Source organism: Fusarium poae, chromosome 2 (assembly GCF_019609905.1).
Source record: "Fusarium poae strain DAOMC 252244 chromosome 2, whole genome shotgun sequence".
In the NCBI taxonomy this organism is placed as follows: Eukaryota; Fungi; Ascomycota; class Sordariomycetes; order Hypocreales; family Nectriaceae; genus Fusarium; species Fusarium poae.
Window position 1 is genome coordinate 5,192,767 of NC_058400.1, and position 26,383 is coordinate 5,219,149.

The 26,383-nt window shown below is 41.1% G+C and overlaps 10 protein-coding genes and 2 non-coding genes across 12 annotated transcripts; 4 read left to right on the top strand and 8 right to left on the bottom strand.

Moving 5' to 3' along the window:
* Positions 1-241: 241 nt before the first annotated feature.
* Positions 242-673, top strand: FPOAC1_005655 (uncharacterized protein; the record flags this gene model as incomplete). Its single annotated transcript, XM_044850177.1, has 1 exon — positions 242-673. One exon carries the CDS (start codon positions 242-244, stop codon positions 671-673), a length of 432 nt encoding a protein of 143 aa, XP_044708887.1.
* A 3,033-nt stretch (positions 674-3,706) lies between these two features.
* On the bottom strand, positions 3,707-5,796 carry FPOAC1_005656 (uncharacterized protein; the record flags this gene model as incomplete). The annotated part of the gene is made up of 8 exons (XM_044850178.1): positions 3,707-3,950; positions 4,005-4,068; positions 4,124-4,494; positions 4,544-4,909; positions 4,959-5,165; positions 5,216-5,339; positions 5,390-5,523; positions 5,579-5,796. 8 exons carry the CDS (start codon positions 5,794-5,796, stop codon positions 3,707-3,709), a joined length of 1,728 nt encoding a protein of 575 aa, XP_044708888.1.
* Positions 5,797-6,182: 386 nt separating this feature from the next.
* FPOAC1_005657 (uncharacterized protein) lies at positions 6,183-7,010 on the top strand (the record flags this gene model as incomplete). The annotated part of the gene is made up of 1 exon (XM_044850179.1): positions 6,183-7,010. One exon carries the CDS (start codon positions 6,183-6,185, stop codon positions 7,008-7,010), a length of 828 nt encoding a protein of 275 aa, XP_044708889.1.
* Positions 7,011-7,135: 125 nt separating this feature from the next.
* On the bottom strand, positions 7,136-9,472 carry FPOAC1_005658 (uncharacterized protein; the record flags this gene model as incomplete). The annotated part of the gene is made up of 4 exons (XM_044850180.1): positions 7,136-8,368; positions 8,429-8,899; positions 8,956-9,258; positions 9,317-9,472. The coding sequence occupies 4 exons, from the start codon at positions 9,470-9,472 to the stop codon at positions 7,136-7,138; spliced, it is 2,163 nt and encodes a 720-aa protein (XP_044708890.1).
* Positions 9,473-10,079: 607 nt separating this feature from the next.
* Positions 10,080-11,165, top strand: FPOAC1_005659 (uncharacterized protein; the record flags this gene model as incomplete). Its single annotated transcript, XM_044850181.1, has 1 exon — positions 10,080-11,165. One exon carries the CDS (start codon positions 10,080-10,082, stop codon positions 11,163-11,165), a length of 1,086 nt encoding a protein of 361 aa, XP_044708891.1.
* Positions 11,166-11,271: 106 nt separating this feature from the next.
* FPOAC1_005660 (uncharacterized protein) lies at positions 11,272-13,493 on the bottom strand (the record flags this gene model as incomplete). Its single annotated transcript, XM_044850182.1, has 6 exons — positions 11,272-11,595; positions 11,657-11,879; positions 11,985-12,207; positions 12,364-12,564; positions 12,627-12,776; positions 13,451-13,493. The coding sequence occupies 6 exons, from the start codon at positions 13,491-13,493 to the stop codon at positions 11,272-11,274; spliced, it is 1,164 nt and encodes a 387-aa protein (XP_044708892.1).
* Positions 13,494-16,805: 3,312 nt separating this feature from the next.
* Positions 16,806-17,342, bottom strand: FPOAC1_005661 (uncharacterized protein; the record flags this gene model as incomplete). Its single annotated transcript, XM_044850183.1, has 1 exon — positions 16,806-17,342. The coding sequence occupies one exon, from the start codon at positions 17,340-17,342 to the stop codon at positions 16,806-16,808; it is 537 nt and encodes a 178-aa protein (XP_044708893.1).
* Positions 17,343-18,978: 1,636 nt separating this feature from the next.
* FPOAC1_005662 (uncharacterized protein) lies at positions 18,979-19,230 on the top strand (the record flags this gene model as incomplete). Its single annotated transcript, XM_044850184.1, has 1 exon — positions 18,979-19,230. The coding sequence occupies one exon, from the start codon at positions 18,979-18,981 to the stop codon at positions 19,228-19,230; it is 252 nt and encodes an 83-aa protein (XP_044708894.1).
* A 754-nt stretch (positions 19,231-19,984) lies between these two features.
* On the bottom strand, positions 19,985-20,073 carry FPOAC1_005663. Its single transcript has one exon. It is a non-coding gene; the product is annotated as a tRNA-Arg (tRNA).
* A 303-nt stretch (positions 20,074-20,376) lies between these two features.
* FPOAC1_005664 (uncharacterized protein) lies at positions 20,377-21,169 on the bottom strand (the record flags this gene model as incomplete). The annotated part of the gene is made up of 2 exons (XM_044850185.1): positions 20,377-20,954; positions 21,007-21,169. The coding sequence occupies 2 exons, from the start codon at positions 21,167-21,169 to the stop codon at positions 20,377-20,379; spliced, it is 741 nt and encodes a 246-aa protein (XP_044708895.1).
* A 939-nt stretch (positions 21,170-22,108) lies between these two features.
* FPOAC1_005665 lies at positions 22,109-22,182 on the bottom strand. Its single transcript has one exon. It is a non-coding gene; the product is annotated as a tRNA-Val (tRNA).
* A 573-nt stretch (positions 22,183-22,755) lies between these two features.
* Positions 22,756-25,618, bottom strand: FPOAC1_005666 (uncharacterized protein; the record flags this gene model as incomplete). Its single annotated transcript, XM_044850186.1, has 2 exons — positions 22,756-24,488; positions 24,541-25,618. The coding sequence occupies 2 exons, from the start codon at positions 25,616-25,618 to the stop codon at positions 22,756-22,758; spliced, it is 2,811 nt and encodes a 936-aa protein (XP_044708896.1).
* Positions 25,619-26,383: the final 765 nt, after the last annotated feature.

Sequence of the window (26,383 nt, forward strand, 5' to 3'; positions counted from 1 at the left end):
CAGGGAAAGAAATTTGTTCCACAGGCCTGACATGGAGTATAGACGGTTGAAGTTACGGCGCGCCCTGCCACTGACGTGATGGGGCTGTTTTGTGGACTTTCAGGCCCACTGACCTATAAGTAACGAGTGTCAGCGCTCCATTCATTCCATTCCATCGCCCAATATTCACACATATTGCATCTGTAACCCATAACAATCGCCACCACTACCAAAGGCCGGTCATCGCAGTCTAACCTTTACCATGTCTTTGTTGGCCCAAGACCCCGGCGAGCTCTCCCTGAGCAAACTTCTCTCAACTCTCACCACAACCCTGCATCCAACCATCTACGTCTTTGCCACTTTTACAGACCTGTCAAATCTACCACCATTGTCCGAGATTCAGATGCTGTTCAAAGAATCCGAGGGCGTGACTGCAATTGTCAGTAAGGAATATGCAGAGTCTCACAGCTTGGACTATTTCTTCCCTTGCAAGATGATCAGTCTCAATGTCACATCGAGCTTGGAAGCTGTAGGATTCATGGCAGTCATCGCTACGAAACTGGCTGCGAAGAGGATTGGATGTAACCCTGTCAGCGGGTTCTACTATGATTACATATTCGTACCTCTAGGTCGAGAGGGTGAATCGTCAGAAGTTCTTATGCAGATAGCGGTAGAAAACAAGGACAAGGTATAAAATAAACTATAATAGGAATTTATATCTAAGGTATTCCCTTTTTATTTATTTAGTAATTTTTAAGGTATAAATCTTAAAGTATATATTTAAAATTAATTTATTAAAAAATATAGTTTTTAAATTTAAATATTAATATAAATCTTATTTAAAAGTATATATTATAATTTATAAAATTAAAATTATAATAATTATTATAAAAGTTTTTATTTTTTTAAAAATTAATTATTAAATATTTTTTTATTAATATTAATATTAATATTAATAAAATTATATAATTATTATATAAAATAATAAATTTTAAAGTTTTTATTAATTTTAATTATATATTAAATTAAAAAATTATTTATAAAATTTTAATTTTTATAATTAATTTTATTTTTAAATAAAAATATTAATTAAAAAGATTTAATACTTTTTATTATTTTTAATATATTATATTTATTAATATTTAAAATTAAAATATTATTAATATAAATAATTATTAAATTATTATTTTTATTTTTTTTAATTATAAAGCTTTTAATTATATAATTAATTATTAAATTAATAAATTAAAATTAAAATTTTTATTATATAAAAAGAAAAAAGGCTTTAAAGGCTTTTTATAAAATAAAATATAATAATAATATTAATATATTAAAAAATAAAATATTTTAAATAAAATTACTTTTTAATCTTTAAAATAATTTTTAATAAAAAAAATAAATTATTAATAATTTATAAAATATTTAATAAAAATAATATTATTTTATAAAAAGTTTATTAAATTAGAATTTATTATATTAAAAGTTCTATAATTATATAGTTATTAAGCTAGTCTTTAAAAGTTAATATAACTTAAAAAAGAAATAACTTTCTTAATAAACTTAATATAAAAATAATAAAGGAAAATAATAAAAAAAATAATAAAGCTATAAGGCTATATAATTTAATAAGATTTAATAAAAACTTAATATTAAAATAAATATATAAAAAGAATTTAAAATAATATAATTATTTTTCTTTATTTTTATTTAATATAATAATTATAATAAAAAATAATTAAATAATTAAATAAGATATTTTATTTTTAATATATAGTATATTAAATTAATTTAATTATAATTAAAATATTATTATATTATATTATTATATTATTATATTATTATATTATTTAAATTAATAAGGCTAAAATTACTATTTAATCCTTAAGGCCTTAAGTTAAATTAACTAATTAACCTTTAATAAGCTATATAGTTTAATAATTTTATTAAAATATATCTTAATAAATTAAAATTAGCTAATTAAAGTAAAAAATAAAATAATATTAATAATATTTAACTATAAATCTTTATATTTCTTTTTATTTCTTTAGATCTTTATATATAATATATATAAAGTTATAAAGGAAAAGAATCTATTTAATAAGTATTATTATAATTTTAAAAGTAACTTTAAAGAGACTATATTCTTTAATAAATTATACTATTTAATATAATTAATAAAAATAAGGCTTTTTATTATTTATTTATTTTTTTAATATATAATTATAAGATTACTTTTACTTTTTTTAGTTTTATTAAAGGTTATTTATAATACTTTATTTATTTATATAAATTAAAGAATTATATATAATTTCTCTTAAAATAAAGTTTCTAATATAAATATAATTAATAAGATAATTACTTAAACTCTATAATATTAATAATAAATAAAAAAAGCTTTTATTAAATTATATAAATAGTAATAACTTTTTTCTTTTTTAATCTTAATTAATTACTTATTTAAGATATTTATAAAGTTAATTAATCTTAATCTCTTATAGTATTTTACTAATTACTTTTATAAGTCTTATATAATATAATACTAATTATCTTTAAACTAAGACTTATTAATTATAATTACTTTCTTAATTTTAATATTAAGACTATTAAGATATTTATTAAGTCTTATAAAAATATAATAATATTAAAAGAGTTATATATAAAGACTATTAATCTTTATATAATTAAGAAAATAAATAGCCTTATTAAGATTAAATTAATAGCCTTTAGTTATAAGCTCTATTTCTTATATATAAAGAATTAAGAGCTAGAAATAATACTAAAGAGTCTATATAGGCTTAAGAAGAAGCTTATTAAAAGGCTAGCTATAGGTTTATTATATATATAAAAAGAATTCTTAAATAAAATTAATATATATAATAATAAGTATTTATATATTAATTAATTTAAATAATTAAAAAGGTAAATAGTAATTATAATTAAGGCCTTTAAGTTATAGCTAGTATATTAATTATAGCTTAAGACTATAAGTATATAACTATAAAGGGCAATAATAAGTAGTAAGTAGGGTTAGTAGTAATTAAATAAGTAATAAAAAAGTTAAGTTTATAAAGTTAAAGTTAATATTAATAAAGCTTAAAGTTAAAGGCTTAATATAAATTATCTAGCTATATAACCTTTTAATATTACTTTATAAGATTTTATTAGTATATTATTAACTAGTTTATTAACTAAGAAGGCTTTTTATTATAATAATTATAATATTTTAATATATTTAATAATAATAACTTTTTTATAAATTTAATTATAAAGGCTTAATTAAAGAAACTCTATTAAGATTAAAATTATAATAAAGAAATTTATATATATATAAAAAAGTTTAATATAAAGTTTAAAAAAATTAAATAAAAGCTTATATTATAATTAAATTAATAAAGTTATATAATTTATTTTCTTTCTATTAACTTAAATATAATATAATTATAGTAATTTAAATAATATTTTTAATAAAGAATTAAGAATTCTATAAAATTAAAAGATTAAAAAAAGTTCTAAGGAAAAAAAGGAAAAAGCTTATAATTAATATTATAGCTTTTAATATAATACTAAGGTATTCTTAAAACTAAATAAGAGAGACTATATTAAGCGTTATTAAGTAGAATAGTGAATAATTCTATTATATAATAACTGCTTCTGGTTTTTTTTTTTTTTTTTTTTTTTTTAGAGTTGCTATAAAATTCTTGAGCTGGCTTGATTAACCGCCGTGTCCTTATTGCGCTTTTCGTGGACTTTTCTCCCACAAAAACAAGGACGCAATCAACCCTGCAGCAGCCATAGCTGTCATAAATATATTTTGCAAGTTATAACCTTCAGCAAACGCTTTTCTGACGGCCATTTGTTGAACAGGGTCCAGATCATTGATGGCAGATACCGAGTCAAAGATCGCTGCCGCCTGGTGCGTGGACACAATATCCGACAAGCTCGGCTTCAGATGGTTATTAAGAATGGTGGCGCTACATCATCGTTAGTTTTCAGTGTCTAAAACAAAAGGTTGAAGTTGAACTTACCATATAGCTAGTGACACTGTACCACCCAGAACTCTGATCTGTGTCAAGGCGCCCATCATTACGGCTCAAACATGTCAGTATTTCCAGCTGTAGATCACTAGTGATAGATTATAACTTACATAGATTGGTTTCAGAAACTACAATTCGGGCAAAAGTCAACACTGTAGTCAGACCCAGCCCAAACCCGATACCCATTAGTACCTCGTAGCCGTACTGTGCGTTTGGCATCTTGTTTGAGGCTGTCGGCAACGAGCACATCAAGCCGACGCCTAGTACTTGCAGTGCCGCAGCAACAATGATGGGGTAAACTGGTGGGATCTTCGCATTGCCAGTGAGGTATCCGGAAAGAACAGTTGCTGCAGGCGACGAGAGCATCATTGGAAGTAAACTGATGCCAGCCTGTGAAGGGGACATCCCATATACTGCTTGAGCTCTTTGGGGGATGTTGACCACCATTGATACGAAGGGAAATCCGACAAAGCATGTTGTTCTATCATAATTCAGTCTAGGACATCGGAATCAGAGTTCACACAACTTACAGTAGCATGGCGCTGCATATCCTGTCGTTGCAGATACTTGGGGGGAATACAGGTTCTTGTTTACTCGGTGAGTTCTCGACATGCACTTCCCAAAAGCCGAATCCAACAAATAACACGACTGCGATGACAAGTGTAGATATCACGACAGCACTGTCCCACGGATATCGAGTACCTCCTTCTTCTAGGGAGAATACAAGCAGTACCGATGCTGAAAGTAATAGGAATATACCAAGGTAGTCAATACGCGCCCAATTCGATCGCTTTAGCTTGAAACGAATAACTTGAATCAGTGTCGATCCGGATGACTGTTCTGATGCCGGCAAGAAAATGGCTACAAGAATGAAAGCCAGTACACCCCCTGGAACACTTTCATTATGTCAGTACGGAAACTATTGGGGACACATATGGGACGTACTTGAGGAGGAATACCCAACGCCAGGTAGAGTGTTGACTGATGACACCACCAAGGATGGGACCCAAAACACTTGCTGTGACAAAGACAGTCGACACAATACCCATGTACTTTGCGTATTTTTCAATGGGTACTAGAACGGGAGCGATTGCCAGAATCATGGAGTAGATACCAGATGCACCTATTCCTTGGAATGCCCGGAGTATTATGCTGAGTAAAGGCTTAGTGCCTATAGAGGTAGCGAAGCGGTGAGGACTCACAGGTCGACGACGTTACTAGTGGCACCGCAAAGACCAGAGAATACCGTAAATATCAGAATAGCGAGTAAAAGCATGGTTTTTTTTCCAAATACATCGCTCAACTTGGCATAGATGGTTAGGAAACCTAACTTTGTCAGTGACCTGTTATTTAATGACTGCATGCAGTTGGCAGACCTGTGTACGTCAAGAGATAAGAAGTGACGATCCAATCTCTCAGTATGAAGCCATTCAGAGCGTCTGTAATGGAGACTAACGACGTGCTAACGATTGTTGTTTCAAGTGTGGAAAGGAAGAGACTCAACCATAATCTAGGTAGCTATTGTTAGATAGAGTCTAGTATTGTGAGAGATGATGAAAACTCACGCTGCTGTCAGACAGTAGAATCTCCAACCTTTGAGATATTTGACCCCATTGTTATCTTCTGTCAAGTCACTTTGAGCTGGTACAAACACCTGGTTGGTATCGGAGGCGAGTCTCTTTTCGTTATCTCGCCGGGTCGCCTGTTCTATTTTGGGGTTACCCGGGTCAATTGTGTCAAGGCCATGTCCAGACTCGTGAGCCCGACTTGTACGGCGCTGCATTTTGTTTGACAGAAGCTACTGCGTTTAACAACAGTATCTTTAACAGACTTCTTGGGGGGGACTCTGTTCATTAATACAGGTGCCAAATAATGATATGATTCTGTAGAATTACTGACCACTAATCATAGAGCCACGCACTCTCTTTTACGCCACTTGTTGTTGGATGCCAACTGTCCAATACTTAAGATTACAAGTAAGCAGCCAACGTTTCACATGCCTGTCGCTAACTCTAGCGAGATCCTTCCAAGCCTCATTGAACGAAGGTGGGTCGGACAAACTTCAGCCCGAGCAATGACTATCTAGATAGTCTAGGACGATGCATCTTCTCTAAGAACAATTCATCTCCCTTCAACAGAGGCAAAGAAGGAACATAAAGCTAAGTAATCATGTCAGAAACATCTGGAACTCAGAATGAACTATTCTTTCGATCGTACAATGAACCATCCACCACAACAATTGTGCTAATCCACGGCCTCTTCTCCTGCAACCTCGAATGGGAGCACGTCGTACCATTCCTTGGCGATTATCATCTTATAATTCCAGATCTTCCTCAGCACTCTAAATCGAAAGAATTTGGTCCATGGTCTCTGGAACTTGGCTCGGACTCTGTCGCACATCTTATCCGAAACTACGCCCACAATGGCCAAGCGCATGTCGTCGGCCTCTCGCTGGGAGGCTTTACAACCATGGAGATAGTCCGTCGACATCCAGACCTCGTCATGTCAGCATTTGTCACCGGGTCTGCGCCATTCATGCCCTGGCAGACTTGGATTGCTGAGCGACCCAGCCTTCTTCACTATGGATTGAAGCTGGTCCTGAACTCTGGCTTTTACTCGTTCAGCGTCTGGAAGGCGGGCCTGAAAAATCACGATCAGTTGAAGAATGAGATTGCTTGCAATAACGATTGGAACTTGGTCAACGACGCTTACGGTGGTCTTGCGAAGTGGGGAAAGGAGGCTGTGAATGATGTCGCTGCAAAGGATAAGCGGATATTGGTCATTGCAGGAGACCAGGGCGACAATATTGAGGGAACGAAAGAGATGGCTCAAGTACTACGTTCACAAGGGCTTGGTGACGGAAAGAGAAGCGCAGCTTGTGTTATTAAGGGCGCTATCCATGGTTGGAATCTTCAATTTCCTGAATTATTTGCGGATGGAATCAAGGCTTGGGTCAAAGACAGGCCTCTACCTGAAGAGTTCGTTGATCTGCTATGAGGGTATGATCAGAACAGTACTTGTAGTTACAAGGCAATACCAGTCCACACGAATACTATCTCACAAGTCGACATCCGTGAGTACCTTTCCCCCCAATTGTCCTCTCAAGTGTGATATGCACTTTCTCACCAGCCATTGGTGCTATTAAAAAACGCAAAGAGGGGAAGAGATGGGTTTTGCGCATCCATTATCTGTTGATCGTCCATCATAGACCATTCCAACGGCATTGTCGGGTTCTGCATCAGATCAGGCAGGGCGTTGTCGCCGAACTGCGGATTATCGACATACCCTCCTTGATTATCGCCATTCATCTGCTGTGATGGTAGGATGGTCTGACTTGTCCTGAATAGCCCAGCTTGCAACAACTCTATCTTCAACTTGGGTATAAAGATAGGAACATCGACAGCAGCTTCCATCTCCTGGAGTGTTTGTTCGCGGATTTCCCAGGATCGAAGCAGAAGCCTAGCCAACTGGAGATGGAGCTTATGAGTAATATCCCATAACTCCTCATGATAACGATAGAAATTGTCAAACAGTCGCCACGTGCGCTCGGCGAAGGGTCCCACTGGTGAGCGCTCCAAAAGTTGACCGGCTAAAAACAGAAGTGAGTCAAGATGGAAGTGGGTTTTGAAGGCCCAAACAAGGTTTCCTTGGCTCGCCATTTCGTACATCTTGATAGCGCCTTCGTTGTGGGCTAGCCAGATGCGAAAGAAGTTGTCCTTGGGGTTCTGAAGCTCAGTACCCCATTCTGGGGCCTCTGTCATCGGTGTGCACATTACTCGGCCTTCCTCCATGATATGCGGGCGAAGAAATAGTGCCAGAGCATGGATTGGCCCTCCGGAACGATCACAATATTTCTTCTCAACCTCACTTAGCCTGTTGTCAAACTCATCTACTAGACTGCGGAGTTTCTGCAACGAAGACTGATATTCTTCGCCTTCTGGGGTTCCTGGCTCAACTCCTAGCCCCCCAAGAAGCAACTGTTCAAAGTCGGACATGTGATGATCCGAGATGAAGCTAATAACCTCGTAAATGACCATGACAAATGCCATTTCCGTCGGACCTTCCTGAGACTGGATGGATAGCGAGTCGGGGGAGAAGTCTATGTCGCTGATATTCCGAGGCTTCTTGGTATCGGCCCCAGAAAGCAACGACGTTGGCCGCATCCCAGAGGTTGCTGCATACATTGAATCAAGTGCAAGAATCTGCCACCACACACGGCGACGGATCTCAGTTTCGAACGGCGTCAAGCCGAGTTTTTCTCCGTCACGATGGACACCCATCTTGTGAGCGATTCTGATAACGGCACCACTTAGTACCCAGACAGCATCGTGGTTGCTGCGGCCTTGTAATGAGATCTGCAGAAGTAGTTAGTGGTCTAAGTTACACTGAATTTCGAGAGACAGCCATAGTCATACCAAGTAGAGCACCAATGCTTGTAGAATCGGCATGTCGTAATTTCTCAAATAATTCAGTTTGTTCAGTGCCGTTTTCAGACCATCTGTGAATCGTCGGATGGCTTCGTTCTTGTGGAGATCCAGCATCGATTTGGCTTCATCCTTCGAAAGACTAACGACAGAAACGAGGCAGATGGAAAATAGCAACGCTCTGGACTTTTGCGGCATATCTATAGGATTTGTCATTGCACTTATGATCAGCTGCTCCGTGCTAGGGCCGTGTATCATCTTGCTCAGAGGATTGACTCTATTCAGAAATACCTGCCACAATCGAAGTATTTGAAATGGCAGAGGAAGGTGATCACCGATATCTGAAGATGACGCTGTAGCCAGAAGCAAGTCGACGTCTTCGTGTGTAGGTGGTGAGGCTCGTGAAGGGCATGTTTCGTCGTCCGAGGTCTCTTGATCAAGAATGTGGCGCATCTCCTCCAACTGTTGGTTTCTGAGAGTTAGTCTGAGTATTCCAATCTATGCGATAAGCCACTAACGTTGTCGTAGATAGTTCCCCAAATCCTACTATCCAGAAATTTGTAGCCACCATTCTTGACTACAAGTCTACCAGGGCCGGATGAGACCGGGGTCGAAAGCCCGTTCGAAGGAGCGGGAGACGCGGAAGGGGAAAGGTCTAGAGACTCATGCGTAGGTGCAGAGGTAGGGTCGGCGGGCGAGCCTTGCAGTGTATACTGCTCCAGTAAGGCCTCGACCTTCTTGATTCTCTCTTGTAGCAGGACATTTGGTGTTCGTCTTTTGCGCACCGGAGTCGGTTTTGACGGTGTGCATGTCAAATTAGCCTGTGCATGTCAGTCCCGCATCCAAGAGTGGTACTATGTTTCGGGCACTTGTTCAAACCTTGATACAGTTGGAACAAGGAAATATGCGGTTGCATCTGATCTTGCGTTGTTGACAGTAAGTACACGCCAAAACTCGCTGGCGTTTCTGGATAGAGCCATCAGAGTCATTTGGTATCTCTTGAGCTTGATGCCCATTAACAGACGGGGCGCTCATCATGAACAGATGGTTACAGGACACGAATTATTTATGCAAAGTGTATCAAGAGAAATGTTATTTCTATTAGACCTGGAAGTTCGTGACGTTGCATTAACCCGATAACTATGCTTTACTCGGCATCTCGGGCTCTTGCACAACCCCGGTTGGGTCAGTGACATGGATACGTGAACAATTACAAGCCAATCAACTCTGCCCAGAGTTGATGGGAATAACGATGGAATATTAATTCGTTGTTCATTATTAGAATAAAAACTTTATTCAATGATTGGACGTCATGTGGGAACACGAAGCAGTCGAAGCACATGTTGGATAAGAATTAAAGTTAATTATCTACCCACAGTAGGCTGATGATATCATTCCGGTCGAAATTACTCGTTATGGTAGTCACGGTAAGCAGAGTATTCGAAACGGGCAATCGTCTCGCCGAGTATTACCACATCTGGGCATCTTACACATAACTTGGCCATCACCAAAAGGCACAGCATCTCACAGCATATCTGCTCACAAAGGCCATGCCGTCATCAATTTACACATTGACGACTATAAAGAGACCAGATCTTGATTATCAATTCTCGGAAGAATATAGACTCGTCAAGTACTCATAATGCCTGTTCTTCTTGGACTTGCCGTCATTGGCACAAATTGGATTACCAACTCTTTCATACAATCATGCCATGAGAGCAAGCTGTTCCAACTCAGAGCAGTATACTCAAGAAGAGTTGATACCGCCAAAGGCTTCATCAGAGACACTCCTTCCATTCAAGATGCTTCGTCTGTGGAAGCATACGACAACCTAGACTCTATGCTCAATGACCAAAACATCGACGTGGTCTACATTGCGTCACCAAATTCTCTACATTACGAGCAAGGAGTCAAGGCTTTGAATACTGGAAAGCATGTCATCATGGAGAAGCCTTTTGCCTCAAATGTGCGCGAGCTCGAGGCACTCTATGAACTGGCTGATTCCAAGAACCTTTTTATCCTAGAGGCCTATCGCCATATCCAAGAGCCCAACTTCAAAGCTTTGCAGAAATTGTTCGATGATGAGAAGACAAGAACCGCAAAGCTGGGCAAGATTTATGGCGCCAGTCTTTCCATGGCAGTTTATTCTCCACTGTTCGGCGACATGACCGATACAAATATTCCCAACGTGGCTTCTCCCAAATTCAGCGGCGGTTGCTTAATGGACATGGGTGTTTATCCCGTCACCTTTGCCATCCGACTCTTTGGTGTACCTGCTTCTGAGACATACTTCCCCGTTATACTCGAAACAGGCGTCGACGGTGGAGGGTTGATTGTTTTCGACTACACACGTGGGACATCGAAGCATAAGCAAAGGTTTACTTTGCAAGCCCGGACGAGCAAGCTATATGACTCACACGCACCAACAGAGATATACTGTGAGAAGGGAACTATCCGGATAGAGGGAGGTCAAGCTTCGAACGTGACTGATATCTGTACCATGGAGTTCATCCCACGAGGCTCTAAAAATGGAGAGGAGCTAGGAAATCCGAATCCCGAATACACTGACATGTTGAACTTGACGTGGGAGGCTAAGGAACTTGGTCGAATTATCAGTGAGAGGGACAATGCGGCTGAGGGTGATCTAAGGGCGCTCAGCAGAAGTGTTCTCACTGTTGTGGAAGATATGAGGAAGAAGAATGGCATTGTATTTGATTGCGAGCGCTAGATTTCAGTGTTGTATTTCGGAGATGAAATTTGTTGAACTGATGATAATTATTGATTGCATATATAAATACTGCAAGAAGTCATACCGAGATATTCCGACATGTGGCTCAAGCACCTATTACTGGCATCTCGCCATCCAACATCATATCGCCATCAACAAGAGAGATACTAAATATATCCACACCCTCAGCAAACCCACCAAAGCCAGTAAAGTCAAACATATCTCCAGATAGCGCCCAATCTTCCTGACCCGTAATGTGCGCTGCCGATGTTGGACTTCCAGGTCTTGTCGGGGTTGACAACGACGTGTAGTCGACGCTCTGCCACAGTGCTTTGACATCTCCAGGCGGCCGTTCCACATTCGAATTACATGGTGATAGTTCTTGACCACGAGTCTCGCACTGGTGGTGGAATCTCTCTAGCCGTTTGACCTGTAGGGAATTGGTCAGACTTCCTTGAAGCAATGGATATTCTAGAACTAGACCGACTTACCATCAGCGCTGCATGAGCCCAATAGCGCGATAAATCTTGCAGAGATTCAATCGAAGCACGATAATGCTCCTTGCTCTCCTTCCTGACATTTTCTCTTTCGTCGTTCATCGAAAGAGCATGAATCGTTCCCGCGATCATGATACAATACCCATACATCGATGTCAACACCAGAACATTCTGGTTTTTCATCTCCATTAGTTCAGTGATACTCTTGGCATGTGTCCTGCATTTTTCCCATGCCGTCTTCATAAATATTGATGGAGCTTTTTGTTTGCCGGACTGCAGATGCTGTTGTATCAAAAACGGGTGATGAAGCAGGCAATGAGACAGGTGAAAGATGGCCTTGGCGAAAATGAACGACCCCGCGAGGTTTTGTTCAAGGGCACCGTTAACAGTACACCGCTTTTTGAGACTCTCCATAGTATCTTCGTCCATCGCAAAATAATGCTCGGCCTGGAGAAGAGTAGAAGATAGAGTGGCGTAGGGAGACGTAGAAGACCAGGCAACTTGGGGAGTCTTGGTGTCATGCAACGCATAGTGAGAAACCCGGCCTATAATCGATACCATGACTACGATGAGCCCCAATGGACAACATCTGTCTATCGCCTCTTGATCCACATAATCTTGAGTCAATTCCTCAAGCTTTGGTGTGTACTCTTCTCGACTTTCCCTAAACGCTTCTTCGGAGCACGGAAGAGATAGTTTACACTCTTCATCCCTGATGGCGCAAAATCGACCACGAGAAAGACTGATCAACTTGTCTATAAGAAATAATGACCAAAATGTTCGTCTGCGTTCTTCACGGTCTGCAACTGGTGTTGAAGCGTCAGGTTCCATGTTCAGTTTGTTGTTCTGTGCCAGGCGAACGGCAAAGCCAAGCTTCATATGAGCCTGAGTACAAAGACCAGCTATACATGAACGTTAATGGTCTCACTTTTAAAGTCAAAGGATTTAGATTATAAAAGCTCACCTGGTACTTCGGTACTCACAATCAAGATGATGGTTTGAATGACTGTAAGAATCTTCTCTGGGGAATCTGAACCACTCCAAGGAAGATCCATGCATTCCCAAGCCTTGACAGCGTAGGCTGATGCATCGTCGGCACAGTTAAGCGGAGCGACTGGAAAAGTCGAGTAGCGCCTTGCTGCTGATAGAAAGGCCCATAGTAGATATGAAGGAAGTGAGTTGTCCAATAAACGTTGACGAAAAGTAGGTTCATGGAAGAGGGAGTAGGGTTGACTATGGCAGAAGCGGAAATAAATGTCTGCTGCATAAATGAGTGATTGCAATTGGGGACGATCAAATGACGATAATTGAACTGTTGAGGGTGTTTGCAATATGCCTGTCACTGGAGTGTTGACTTGATCCAGAGTTCGCCTGGTGGGCGCCACATTCTGGTTTTCAACAAGCGGTAACAATCTATACCCTTGTTAGTATAGAGGCAAAAGTGGGAGGGTAAAGATACAATGAGAATCTTACTTTTCAATTGTGCTCTGTAACGTTGAAATCTGGTTCTCGAGGATGGCAAACCTCTCTGTGATAGTATGCTAACAGACAACGACAATCAGTATATATTACCTACATCAAGCATGATGTTCAGGCTTACCATGCCAGCGCCCGTCACTTCTTTGTCACCAGCTGGCAACACAATCGCCGGTCTCTTCAAGCTTCTTCTATCTTCAGCATACAGACATCTTTGCGACAATCGCACACAGAAGCTGCAAGTCGGCTTTTCACCAGTGCAGCGGACCTTTTTCCTTCTACAGTTGAGGCAAGCTTGGCGAATTCTCTTACGGCAGCTCTCTGTGCCGTCTGAATCGTCTTGGGAGTCGGACATTGGACTAATACACTGTTCTTCTTGTCTGGGGTTGGTAAAGAAATGGGGGAAGAGAGATGAAGGCGGAGACTGGCGCGGCTACGACGGTTATATATAGCCGTAGATGTATGCGGGGGGTAGGGAAACATCGTAGCGACCACCCAACTAACCTAAATCTGGTCAAGATCGCTGATCGAGGGCACAAACAAACTTTCCTCTATAAGTGCCAATGATCCCCAGTGTATCCAGGTTCAATGTACTAAAGAAAAGTTATTCTTGTTTTCATCATGTGTATTGTTCCAGAAACCAAACCGAATTCATCTGCCCAAACAAACACGACGAGGAGGAGGGGCACCAGAGCTAAAAGGGCATGCCTTTCATGTCGGTCTCGAAAAGTACGATGCGATGTTACAAGGCAATCACCTTGTAGCAATTGCAAATGGAATACTGCAGAATGTGTGGTGGTACAATCTCGAAAGTCTCCGTCAGTTACACCTCCAATTCTCTTGTTTTGTTTCATCTTTGCTAACTAACTACAATAAAGAGTGAAAAAGGAACGAAGAGAACATGAAAAGCGGAAAAGCGAATCGTTACAAGACGACAACTTATTAGAGAATACGAAAAGAGAAGACGTTGACAGCCCATCAACATTGAGTGAAACACGTTTTTTGAAACAAATACAAGGCGAAATCTTCACAGGTACAACAAACTTATTGGGTTCATCTACGAGCTTCCGCTGACTCTACGAAAGCTCCGCAACACTTATTACGGGACTTTGTCAACACCACGTCGCCTGCATATCAGCTCGAAGAAGTTAAATTATTTGAGAACTGTTACGAAGAATTGGATGAGGGCGATACTATGGAATGGTCATTCCTCGAGGATCCTCCCATGTGCAGTAAAACAGCGAGTAGTTTGGTTGATTCCGGATTTCACGACGAAAGTTGGCATACGTTGGAACCAAGCTTTGTTACTACGCCTTCTTCCTCCTCTTCAGCATATGCCGACAAACATACTCTTGATACACTTGTTTGTCCGGCGAAGACAGAAGGGATAAATGAAACGGGTAACGACTTATTAGACAACCTATTCGCATTGCCTTTTGACTTTTTAAGACATATCTAAGAGTAATAAAAAGGAAGCATTGCACCATCTCCATTATATTTAACGCTGAGAGTATCCGCCTGGGATTCTTTTGGTGGCTGTCGGTGATTTTTAAAGTCTACTGCTGACTTTGTCCCTCACTCTGCAGACAAGAGTCATAAATCTACAGATATGCAATTCATTCTATGGGACATAAAATGATTTGTGACAAGAAACCTGGGGCGGCTCGGCCCTTCATCCATGTACACACCATCAACACAACGTATGACGTGCCGTGATTCCGAAGGCTGGAATGTTCTTTCACATGATAGAGAGCTCTTGTTTCTTGCCTGAATGAGAATCTGGTGGTTCTGGATATTCCTATAACATCATGCGATTTTGATTTGATGTCTAGCTAACAAGTTACGTTACTTTGACCGGATAAGCGGCACTTCTGTATCCAATACTGCTATAATCCCCTCTTGAATTTTATCATATTAAAAGCTATAATATTAATTATAAGCTTTTTCCTTTTTTCCTTAGAATATTTTTCTTTTAATTTTATAGAATTCTTAATATAATAAATTCTAATTTAATAAACTTTTTAATAATATTATTTTTATTAAATACTTTATAAATTATTAATAATTTATTTTCTTTATTAAAGATTATTTTAAAAATTATTTTAAAAATTAAAAAGTAATTCTATTTAAAATATTTTACTTTTTAATATATTAATATTATTATTATATTTTATTTTATAAAAAGCCTTTAAAGCCTTTTTTTTTTTATATAATAAAGATTTAAATTTTAATTTATTAATTTAATAATTAATTATATAATTAAAAGCTTTATAATTAAAAAATTAAAAATAATAATTTAATTATTATTTATATTAATAATATATTAATTTTAAATATTAAAAAAAGATTATTTAAAAAATTATTAAAAGTTTTAAATTTTTTTAATTAATTTCTTTTTTTTAAAATAAAATTAATTATAAAGGCTAAACTTTTATAAATAATTCTTTAATTTAATATATAATTAAAATTAATAAAAACTTTAAAGTTTATTATTTTATATAGTAATTATATAATTATATAATTTTATTAATATTAATATTAATAAAAAAATATTTAATAATTAATTTTTAAAAAAAATAAAAACTTTTATAATAATTATTATAATTTTAATTTTATAAATTATAATATATACTTTTAAATAAAATTTATATTAATATCTAGATTTAAAAACTATATCTTTTTATAAATTAATTTTAAATATATACTTTAGGACTTATACCTTAAAAATCACCTAATAAAAGCTATAATCCCCTCGTTTCAATATCACATCCGCCATTTTTTTTATCTCTCTTATTATCCTGCCATTTCAGCCAATTTAAGACAGACAGTTACAAAATACGAATCATTCCTCTACGAAAATACAAATACTCGCCAGGATGACTTCGACCGTTCAGACCAGCACGCATTTGCTCGACAGTTTCATTCAAGCATCCACCGCATACCTTATTCCTGGCGCATGTTTATTCGCCAACCTTGCTGCTTACTTTAACAAAGATGATATCAAGCCTTACGAAATTCTCGGTCTAAACGTCTTTGCCAACCTTTTCTTACTCTATGCCTACCTTCGAGGCGATCGAGCCACTTCCAATGCTAGTCGCAGAGATGCCTGACGCTGTGGTGCTGTATCATCTTGGAGATTTTGGGACCAAAACCTACGCACTTGAGAAGCGAGCATGCTGCAAAGCCTTACGAGATCGTAGCCAGTTCCACAGTTGGTAGCGGCTACCAGAATAGTCGACATTTTTACTGGACATTACCGTCAAAATATGATGTACAGTTGAAGCAAATACACAAGACAAGGTATGTCGCCATTGCTTCCAGATTGGCTGCCATTTAGCCGTGTCCCCTGTAGATCATTCACTTTAGCGCCTACTGGCGTTGTTTCCATGGTCACAGGGCATGCAGTGGAAATTAGACCGTCGGAATCGGCGCTGGTTCGCAGATCCTACAGTGCTGAGTGCCGAGCAGCCGAGACAAGTGTGGGATTCTTGTGGCACCAGACAAATCAAGCACCGATCACAAATAATGAAGCAGATGGCCACAACACATATATTGTAGGATTCCGATAAACTATAGACACCAGTACACCATTGCTAAACAATTAAAATACCAAAAATCTTTGTCCCCAATATGATGCTTCGCTTCTGAAACTCGTTCGTGGCGCTGTTTAAAGCATCATGACACCAGCGATGCCAGCGACGGCAACGACGACACCGGCTGCCATGGTGTTGAGACCGGCGGCATTGTCCTCATCCTTCTTGCTGTCATCGTCCTTCTTGTCGTCGGAACTGCTGGAAGCAGAGCCAGTCTCCTTTGCCCAGGAAAGTTCGCTGCAAAGAGCGCCGTTTTCCTTTAGCTTGTCAAGCTCCGACTTGACTTCAGGGACATCGGAACAAGCCGCCATGAGTTCAGAAACGTCGCTAACTTGGTCCTTGTACCAAGAGCTGAGCTTTTCGACGTAGGAAGAGTACTCCTTGGTCATAGTGCCGGTGACGTGGGGGAATTCGCAACTGTTGGTGAAGGTGGCGAGCTCAGTCTTGCTGGCAATGAAGCTTAGAACCGATCCCTCAGGGGTGGGAAGATCGGTCAACTTGGGGAGGAAGTCTTGAGCGAGTGATGCACATTCTTTGGCATCGCGCTTTTGGACAGGGCTAGAAGCGGCAGCGAGGGTGGCCCCGACAGCAATGATGATGGCTGAACGCATAGTGGAAGTGTTTGTTTTATGAAGAATGTCGAGAAGTGATGAAGGTGGAGAGCAGGATACCGAGAACAGATGGGTGTCGATGAGATGCTTTTATACTCGAAATGGACAAGCGACAATCACAGGCTTTTCAGACCAAAAAAGAGTCTTGTCCTCTATCAGGATAATTAAGGGGCTATAGCTAAGTATGTCTTAAACATACGAGCACCGATCCCTCGAAGGAGAAGCTCAATTTGAAACCCCTGCACGGTAGTTTTCAGCTCATAAACGAGCTATGCCAATAATTGCGTTAGGCTAGTTTCACTCGGCCGCCACCTTTTTCTGGCACAATGCGGCAAATAAAGCACTTGTGTCTGGAGTTTCATTCGATATTAATGAGAGTACCGGCTAATTCCCACTTGCGTGCCGTAGATTGACTGTTTTGGTGGGGTGTTATTGTTCAATTAAACTAAGCACGTCCACGGGAGAAGAGGAGAATAGATGAAACGAGATAGGGCATCAAACGAGCTCCTTGAAACTTGAAACAGACGAAATATAATTGTCATGTCCAGTTAGAGGTTAAACATGACACTACCTCAATAGGTTCAGCAACTAAAAAAGAAGCCTCTATGGCATGTAGATATCTCGAGTCTGACTTGGAAGTACTAGTCTAGTCTAGCTGCCAGCACATATGATCTAACCAAATTTAGAAGTCAGCTCCAAACCAGGGTTACGCTGTGGCGGCTTCAGCTGAATATAATCAAGTAGGGCTGAAGGCACGGCGGTGAAAGAAATCGTGTTCTAGATCGAGCTTCAAGTAGTTTGATTGGCAATAGAATATCTTTGTGATTTTCTAGTTCGTTATTACCTCCCGATGAGTATTGAAAGACATTTCTGTTTTAGTTTAAGGACGAAGAAGGACTGAAAGCAAACATTTCACCATTAACAAAGGCTTCGGCCAACTTGAGATTGAGGCCTCCCTATGTAATTCTGCTTTGCCACTTCAACCTGCACATACGACCATACCTACCAGAAAATACGGGATCCCGTCCGCTCTCCCATAGTCAAGCTGGTAAGGGGCGGATTAGTAGTTGGGTCGGTGACGACCAGCGAATCCCCGCTGTTGTATGTTTTTTGGCATTTTTGTCGGTAGTGTGTACCCTTATCTGTTGTGAATACCTTTTGCTGGGCTCTAACGAATAATAAGCCTGCAATGATATTGTGAGTTATTGCGTTGCGTCAACGTACAGACGGTCGCAGGAAAGGTGGCCTGCTTAGGCTTCAGTAGGGGGATAACAGAGTTGATCGATAACGCCTAGAGTACTAAGGTAGCTTCAGCTGGCGTGTGCATCTATCAGCAACGATAAGAACAATCGAGACACTCCGTACTCTTGCAACAGTGCATGCACATGAATACTTGAGTCTTTTCACACTTAAAGTGGCAGGAACATGTAACAGTCGCCCCTTCCAAGTAGCATGAAGTTGATAACACAACTTACCTACCAACAGGTAGATATTCTCAACCATTATCCAACATTCCATTTTGCATATCACAGCACGTCAGTTCTTTCTCAATAGACACTGTTCTCTTATTCTTTCACCGTACATCTCGACTTTATCTCGTATCACATTATTCGAGGCGACCTTACGCACGCAACTCATGATGCCTCACCCCGACGCTATTGCCGGCGGTAACAACGACGACGGTGATCGTATCATTGCCGAATCCACCAAATCAGACTCTTCTCTGTACGACTATCAGAGTCCATTTATTACAGGCATTTGCGAACATATGGTCAACACCACTACTTGCACCGTCGAATTAAACACCATGTGGTCCGACGGTGAGTGGAGCTGGATCCCAGAGTTCGACGTTCAGAAGTCCGTCCCCGATATCGTCTACCAGTACTAGGCGAGCCTTGGAGGACGTGACGAAGCGACCGGCCTTGATCAATACCATGTTTTTGCTATCGTTCGCGAGGCTTATTCCAGCCGGGATCATACCAAGAAATTTCTCTGTCAATGGGTGGGATATCCTAATGACAAGAAATCGAATTCCTGGGAAAAGGAGACGAAGGTTCGGCAGATTGCTCCGGAAGTCTACCATGAGTGGGTCAAGGATAAGAAGAAGGCATAAGAGAAACGGGACGCTCTACGGTTCTTGTCGTGGGAGCGATATAGCTGCTAATCGCCGTTTTGGGTTTTGGGGTTTGAGCGAATTTCCAACTCCAGTGCGTTAGAAAATATAGCCCTGTGAACCTTGCAAACAGAGTGCTGTTACAAAAGCACGATCCAGTTCTTTTTTTTTCGTTGTGGTATCCCTTTTACTTGACAAGGAGCGAGTCTCTTCACAATCCCATGACCAACAGGATTTACTGGTCAAGAAGATGATGGAGAGACAAGGAAGCAAAATACAGACTTCACAATGACAACATGAACTTACTGAGGCCCCAAAGAATCCAGCCAATAATTGAGTAATCTTCGCAAAAGCACTACATGACACTGTCTCGACGACTATTGCCACTCCAACTAGATAGACTACATCGAGAGTTCACGTGGTCACGGCGTCCCAGACAGCCTACGATGCCACCACAGCAATTGAAGTTTTACTCTATGCGACTACAATTCTTATGAGGCAGCAAAAAGAAATAATCAGCTGTGTCAATCGACCACGCCAGGAGTCGAACCTGGAATCTCTAGAGAATCAGATGCTGGAGACCGAAATCTAGCGCCTTAGCCATTAGGCCACGCGGCCTGATCAATTTTGATAGAAGGTTCGCTGGATATTGACAACTTGAATATTGGTCAGCTTCCGTGTCATCGTTGCTCATATATACAGAGAGGAAGGTTCTTTGCACCAGAACATCAGATGGTGCGAGGAACCAGAGGGCAACCTGATAACGGTTTTCGTGTATAAAACAAATGGTTATCGGGTTTCCACAAGGTCCATACCGAATGAAAGATATGTTTAAATAAAGTTATAAAGAAATAGGTACGATGCAGTTGGCTCAAAGACATACCACCATGCCCATCAAAACGCAAACCCTCCCCATCGGATTCAGTGACATCCTCTTCCACAAACTATACACCCTTCACACAAACTAGTACTTTTTCCATCGCAACATGGAGCTTTCTTCCTGGTAAACATCTCTCCATAGATGCCTCTATGGCAAGATAACCGTCGTTCACGATTGAACTCCGCAACTTGCAGGGGCGCAATCTGCCGAACGAGGCTTTCCTTCATCCATGTTCCTTCAGACGCAGGGTATCCCTTCCAATTGACCCAAAACTCATTCTTTTCATCGTACCCTCGACCAAAAATTGTACGATAGCCGATGACACGAAAGACTTCGAGGTTGGTGGGGGGAGACGGCCACTCCAGGGAAGATACGTCGAAGGAAGCTTCTTGATTGGTGGTAGCAGACTTCTTGGGAGTCGAGCCAGACGGAATTGTTCTGACATCCTTTCCGGGCCAATCTTTTTCAAGGATAGGCGACTTATTTACGACAGATGAAAATGGACGGTAGGCTTGATTGTATCCAGTCTTGGTCGCCTCGGAGTACTGGGGCAAATCGCCGCTCAATGCTGTTGCTCCGGTCATCAGGGATTGGTCTTGCAGAGAAGAAGAAGTAGATGCTGTATGCCTCTTAGTCACTAAATTCCAAGTAAAGAGATACTTTTCACTTACCATCCTTCGCGGGATCAAACGACCAGCGCGACAGGATGTCATAGACACGAGGATCATACGACGTACACATGCTTGTGATGATGACAATGATTCGGTTTTCTGATTCCGTACGATGTTCGTAGGCGAGAGATAGTTGCAGTAGTGAGAGGAAGAAGAAGGCCATATGGGTAGAAAGACACTGTATCTTATGTCTCGCCACAGCTGAGCAGAACGCATCCAAGTCTGTTGCCCGGTCTTTGTTCGTCAACTCCATGAGCCATTGCTCAGAGCGCAGTAGGTCTAGGCAGCTGAATACACGCAAACAGGTCTTGGAAGGAGACGTATATCTTTGTCTGCTTTCAGATTGTGTAGTTCTCTGCAGAATGAAACCCTTTGATATTCAAGACTAAGAAAGTTGAGGATGACGTTGAGATTGCTCCTAGGTGGCAGAGATCACTTCGCATCTGGTGTTGTACAAAGAGACTGGCGTCCAAGGGTCCTTTGATGGTGCAGAAATGATCCTTGCAGACAGGAAGAACAAAAATAGCGGAATCGATAAATCACATTATACCAATTTCTTCTCGTTTTCTTATTCTTTTACCCGTATTTTTTCAACAGGAAATGAGGCATGTGAGAAAGGCGCCTACATTGCTTTTCACCCTTTACCTTCTTGTCTACTTTTCTCCCTATCCTTATCGCCATGCAACCGACAATGAATCACAGGTTTGCCCTTTTTTTCCCACCCGCCAAGTTACACAGAAACACGGCTCAAAAATGATATGTCACTTAGAACTATTGTTTGCCTCATTGAGAAGTGCACCGTAGTATGTACTCTAGACGGTTTAGATAGATGGTCTTGGGGAACGGTGTGGAATCTTTGTTTAATCAACGGATGTTTAGAGGGACGTTGCACGCTGCCTCTGAAGTACACTATACCCTCGTCTCAAGCTCAAGTAGAATATGGTAAGGGCCAAAGACGGCGAGATGGCAGACCTAGAGAATAGAAAAAAGAGCTCAATATTTTGGAAGAGGTGCCCGGGTTCCGACCATGCATTGTGTCAAGACTTTGATCACGATTCATTTCCATGAACCAAAAAAAGTTATGCGCAACACGCAAAAGATGAGGTTCTGCCCGGGCTCGAACCGGGGACCTTCTCGGTGTTAACGAGATGTCATAACCAACTAGACCACAGTACCTGGGTGTTTATGTTGATGACAAGGGTAGTGTTTGAATCCATGTTCTCCCATTTCTTTGCTCGGCTAGTCGGAAACAGGAATAGCCTCTCGGTTTGGGGCATATCATGGGACCAGCATGACGACGCTGCCTGCCATTCTGCCGCGGAAGCTTGGGGGGGGGGTTAAACTTGCAGTGAAACTTAGATGCTCTTAGCCTCAACCGGGGGCTATCCAGCGCAGTTGCTCTTGGCATCGACGGTCTTCCAAGACATCTTCTTGATGATTAAGACACTACGAATTCAAAGCAGAGATAACTTGTGACGCCACTAAGCTTGGAATAGGATGTCGTGATTACTTTTACACGCTCTCCGTGGTTGGGTTTATGTCATGATGTACAAGTCAAGTTGGGCTTTGGTGCAGTCCATTTAGGCCTGCTCGTTAGTCAACCTATGCCAGTTGCTCTCACCAGTATTACTTGTGAGGCATTCAACGAGTGTCATTAAACAAGAATACTACCTAGCGTTATATGTTACAAATAACCAGATACCTCGATCTTCTCATTTCCTTACACATGAGACAAGCCAAACTGAATGCCTACACAAGCACCAGATCCTGCATCGGAATATCCTGCCAGAACTTTCTTCCACCCTTCCCTCTGTCCTCTGTAAAGAAAACGCCTATCCTCTCGTATGCTCCCTCTTCTTTAGGTGAGGGCCACACTACGATTCCAAGCAACAATTCTTGATCATCCGCTAAATCGTGACTTCTCAGCAACACATCATCCCCTGGGAAGATGCTGGCAGTGAGGATCAGACATATATCGTTCATTGGTCCACGTGGGTAGCCCTCATCATTGAGGCAAGATTGACTATCCCAGTCGAAGCGGATCTTGGCCATGTACTTGTTACTTTTGGACCAGGAAATGTAGTTAAAGGATGGTGAGTTCATGTACTTCCACAAGTTGTATGAGTGCTTGATCCTGATCTTTCCATTTCGTCTCGTTGGTGGTTTGAAAATCCGTGCTGTTAAGAGCAGACGACCTTCTGCAATGCAGCCAAAAGCATTATTCATATCTGTGACAGTAATTTCTGAGCCACGGTCGACAAGCTCCGATTTGGGCCTTTTATTATGATCCAAGATCCAATTTACCGGCAAAGAACGGCGAGCCCAGCTCCAAGACGGCGCGATATAGTCCTTCGACACAAGCTTCTGGTATTCGTCGAATTCTAACCACGCAGAGCAGGTCCAAAGAAGGCCTTTATGGATGTCTGACTCCCACAGGCCTGCCAGATACGTCTGGTTCTTGAACTTTTCGCTGAAAGACCTGGTCAAAGCTGCGATGGCCGGGAACTTGTCGTTCTCGTAAGAAAGGTTTCTTTTGGAGTAGTTCTCGATCATTCTATACCAGGTTTCGAGTCCTCGTTCCAGAGCATCCATGGTCTCGACAAAGCGAAAGCGCCACACTGTTGAACCATCAGCTGCTTCAAGTTGCGATCCACGATTGACGTGGAACATCAGATTGCCGAAAAACACCTTCCGTGGGGCTAGTTGATCCTCCTGGAAGGTCCAGCCTCGCTTGCTCCACGAAACTTCGTTAATGTCCGAGTTACCGGCAGAGTCATCAGGGCGGCCGTATTTCCCTTCCTGTTTCGTGCACCTCCGAACTGTTGCTGAAGGTGGATGAAGCATTCGAAGAGTGATATTTCCCGAGACCGAGTTGTTAAGCTTCGACTGGAACTTGACTCTCACATTGGGCGGGTTGTAGTCTTTGTGGAGGAAACCGCTGGAGCACGAATCACCTTGCACGATGCATAGTGTAAGATAGCTGTTCTCGTATATGCTGGACATCTGGAACGACTCATTTGACCAGTCATCACGGTCTCCTTGAATGATACACAAGGCATCAACCCAGAGGTATCGTATTTCAAGCGCCCTGCAAACTCGGATCGAGTCTGCAACTGTCAAGGGAACTTTCTCCATAGGAATCTCGTCGAGATGCTTCTGTAATACGTCTTTGGTTGTCATGAGTTGTTTCAGCGCTGCGTCTCTTGAACCCCAGCAGTAACTCAACGCCGCGTACCGTCTCTGGGAAGCGTCAAGCTTCCAAACGTCAGGGTCCGTTTTGGTGATGACTAGACGCAAGCCAGATGGACAAGATGCCTGCACATCAAGTAGACGAGTCGGTAAGAAGGGTTTCTCGACAACTTTCACCGGCTGTTCTTTTTCTGAAAGTCGAATGAGTTCATTCATTCTTCCCACAGATGCAGGAGATAACACATCGTTGATGATAGGCCGCCTATTGATCTCGAGCCAAGAAGTACATGAGTCTTGAGACACGTTAGCTTCGAAGAATGCAGCGTCATGAAAGGTTTGACTCACTAGATTCTTCCGCGTATATGTTGTAGTGAATGGAGTATCTCCTCTTCTTTCCCTGGTACTCAATTGTGAAGAAAATGTACAACGCATCCAACCATGTTCTTTGAGGGCGATCATCATCGGCACCATACTCTCGGAGCTTGTAGGTAATCTCGGTGATGGCCAATTCTGCTTTAGCAGGTGGTACCTCTGAGGCCACAACTGGAGATCGGAATTGTTCAGCAGCTTCGATCTTTGCCTCATCTTCTTTCTTCTCCCCTTTTGCTTCGCCAACTCCCTCTATGTCCTCCTCCTTATTCTCCTCGGCATCCGTATCCTCATCAGTGTCAACAAAATGATCGTTTTCAACAGCGCTTGTATAGTCGCTACTCCTGTCGCTGTTTTCACTGTTCCAGACGAGGAGCTCTTGCTGGTCTTCTTTGGTGTCTTTGTCCTTTTCATCGGCATTTCCATGTGTTAATACCTCCTCCTTCTGCCCTTCTCTTTTATCACTGCTTTCTCCGTGGCGGTCTGCATCGTTCCGCTCTCCTCCTTCATCATCTTCGTCCTCACTGTCTTCGGCATCAGCATCATCTCCTTCCTCTTGTTCCGGTATATCTTCCTCTTTCTCTTCTTGCTCTTCATCCTCTCTATCCTTGTCGTCTTCCTCTTCGTCTCCCCAATTTTCCTTTATCGTCTCCCATGCGTTCTTCAGGTCGCATCGAAGTACCTGGCAAAACACACATCCAGTAGATGCCGTACCGTTAAGCGCCTGCAGGTCAGGAAGTTGGTCACTTCTCGAGTAGGATAGCCCCAGTTCCGTCTTTGCAATGGTCTTTGGGGCATCGGCATCGTGATTCCGCATTGCGTAGCTCAAGGCCTTGCCCAATTTGGCCCGTGTCAATCCAGATGTCGCAATCCGATCTTGTTTAGTTTCAACAATCTCACCAAAATCAACAAAAGGCGTTCCATCCTCCTTAGTCTTGGTCTCTCCGTCATATAAAGCATCATCAAGCTCTAGGACTTTGCAGAACTTGCATGGCTTATCAAGACCAATGGTGTCTGTGCAGGTATTGTCAAGCTTGTTACTTTCTGTCAACATATTGGCAATGTTAGATATAATCAGACTAGGGGTGCTAGAAACGAAACAGGTTCGTGTTTGCTACATAGGTATAAATAACTACATGTGCCACAATATACCATGCTCCTGTCCAGCGTATATATTGACACGCTATTCCTCCACCTACTGGTCTGGCCTCACTTTTTACACTCCGCCTTGACAGGGAGCAAATTGGTCATGATCGACAATACAGGACACGATAATTGGGCTGCAGCTTGGAAGTATAGACATCAAAGCCCAAAACTGGGCACCTCGGGCGTGTGAGGCGGTCTGTGCGATTGATCTTGTTTCTTTTTACTGATCATGGCCATTCGCAAGCCAGATCAGATGCAGGAAACTCCACAGTCAGATCCATAGCCACAGTCTAATCCATGGGCAGCTGAATGTAGAACGGGACTACTATCAAGAGGGTGGGTAATAGCCCGTAAAAGCTCATCTTGTCATAGGGGTCCTCAAGACGCGATTGGGCAAATTTGGTGATGCGACTCGAAGCAGTCTCGAGTCTCGAGTCCTACAGGGCAAAGCATAGCTACGAAGTATTTTACGGCAGGGGCCAGGACAAACACTTCTCACATGGGAACCAGCACCCGAAAACGCCGTTGGGATGAGACATCTCCATGTCGTGAAAGCAGACCGCGGCAGCAGTAATAGGGAAGATGAGGGGCCTACAGATTATACAGCTTGGGTGGGGTTTTTTACTGACGCAACAGTCGATCGATCCGCGATGGTCAGGCCCAAGACTGATTG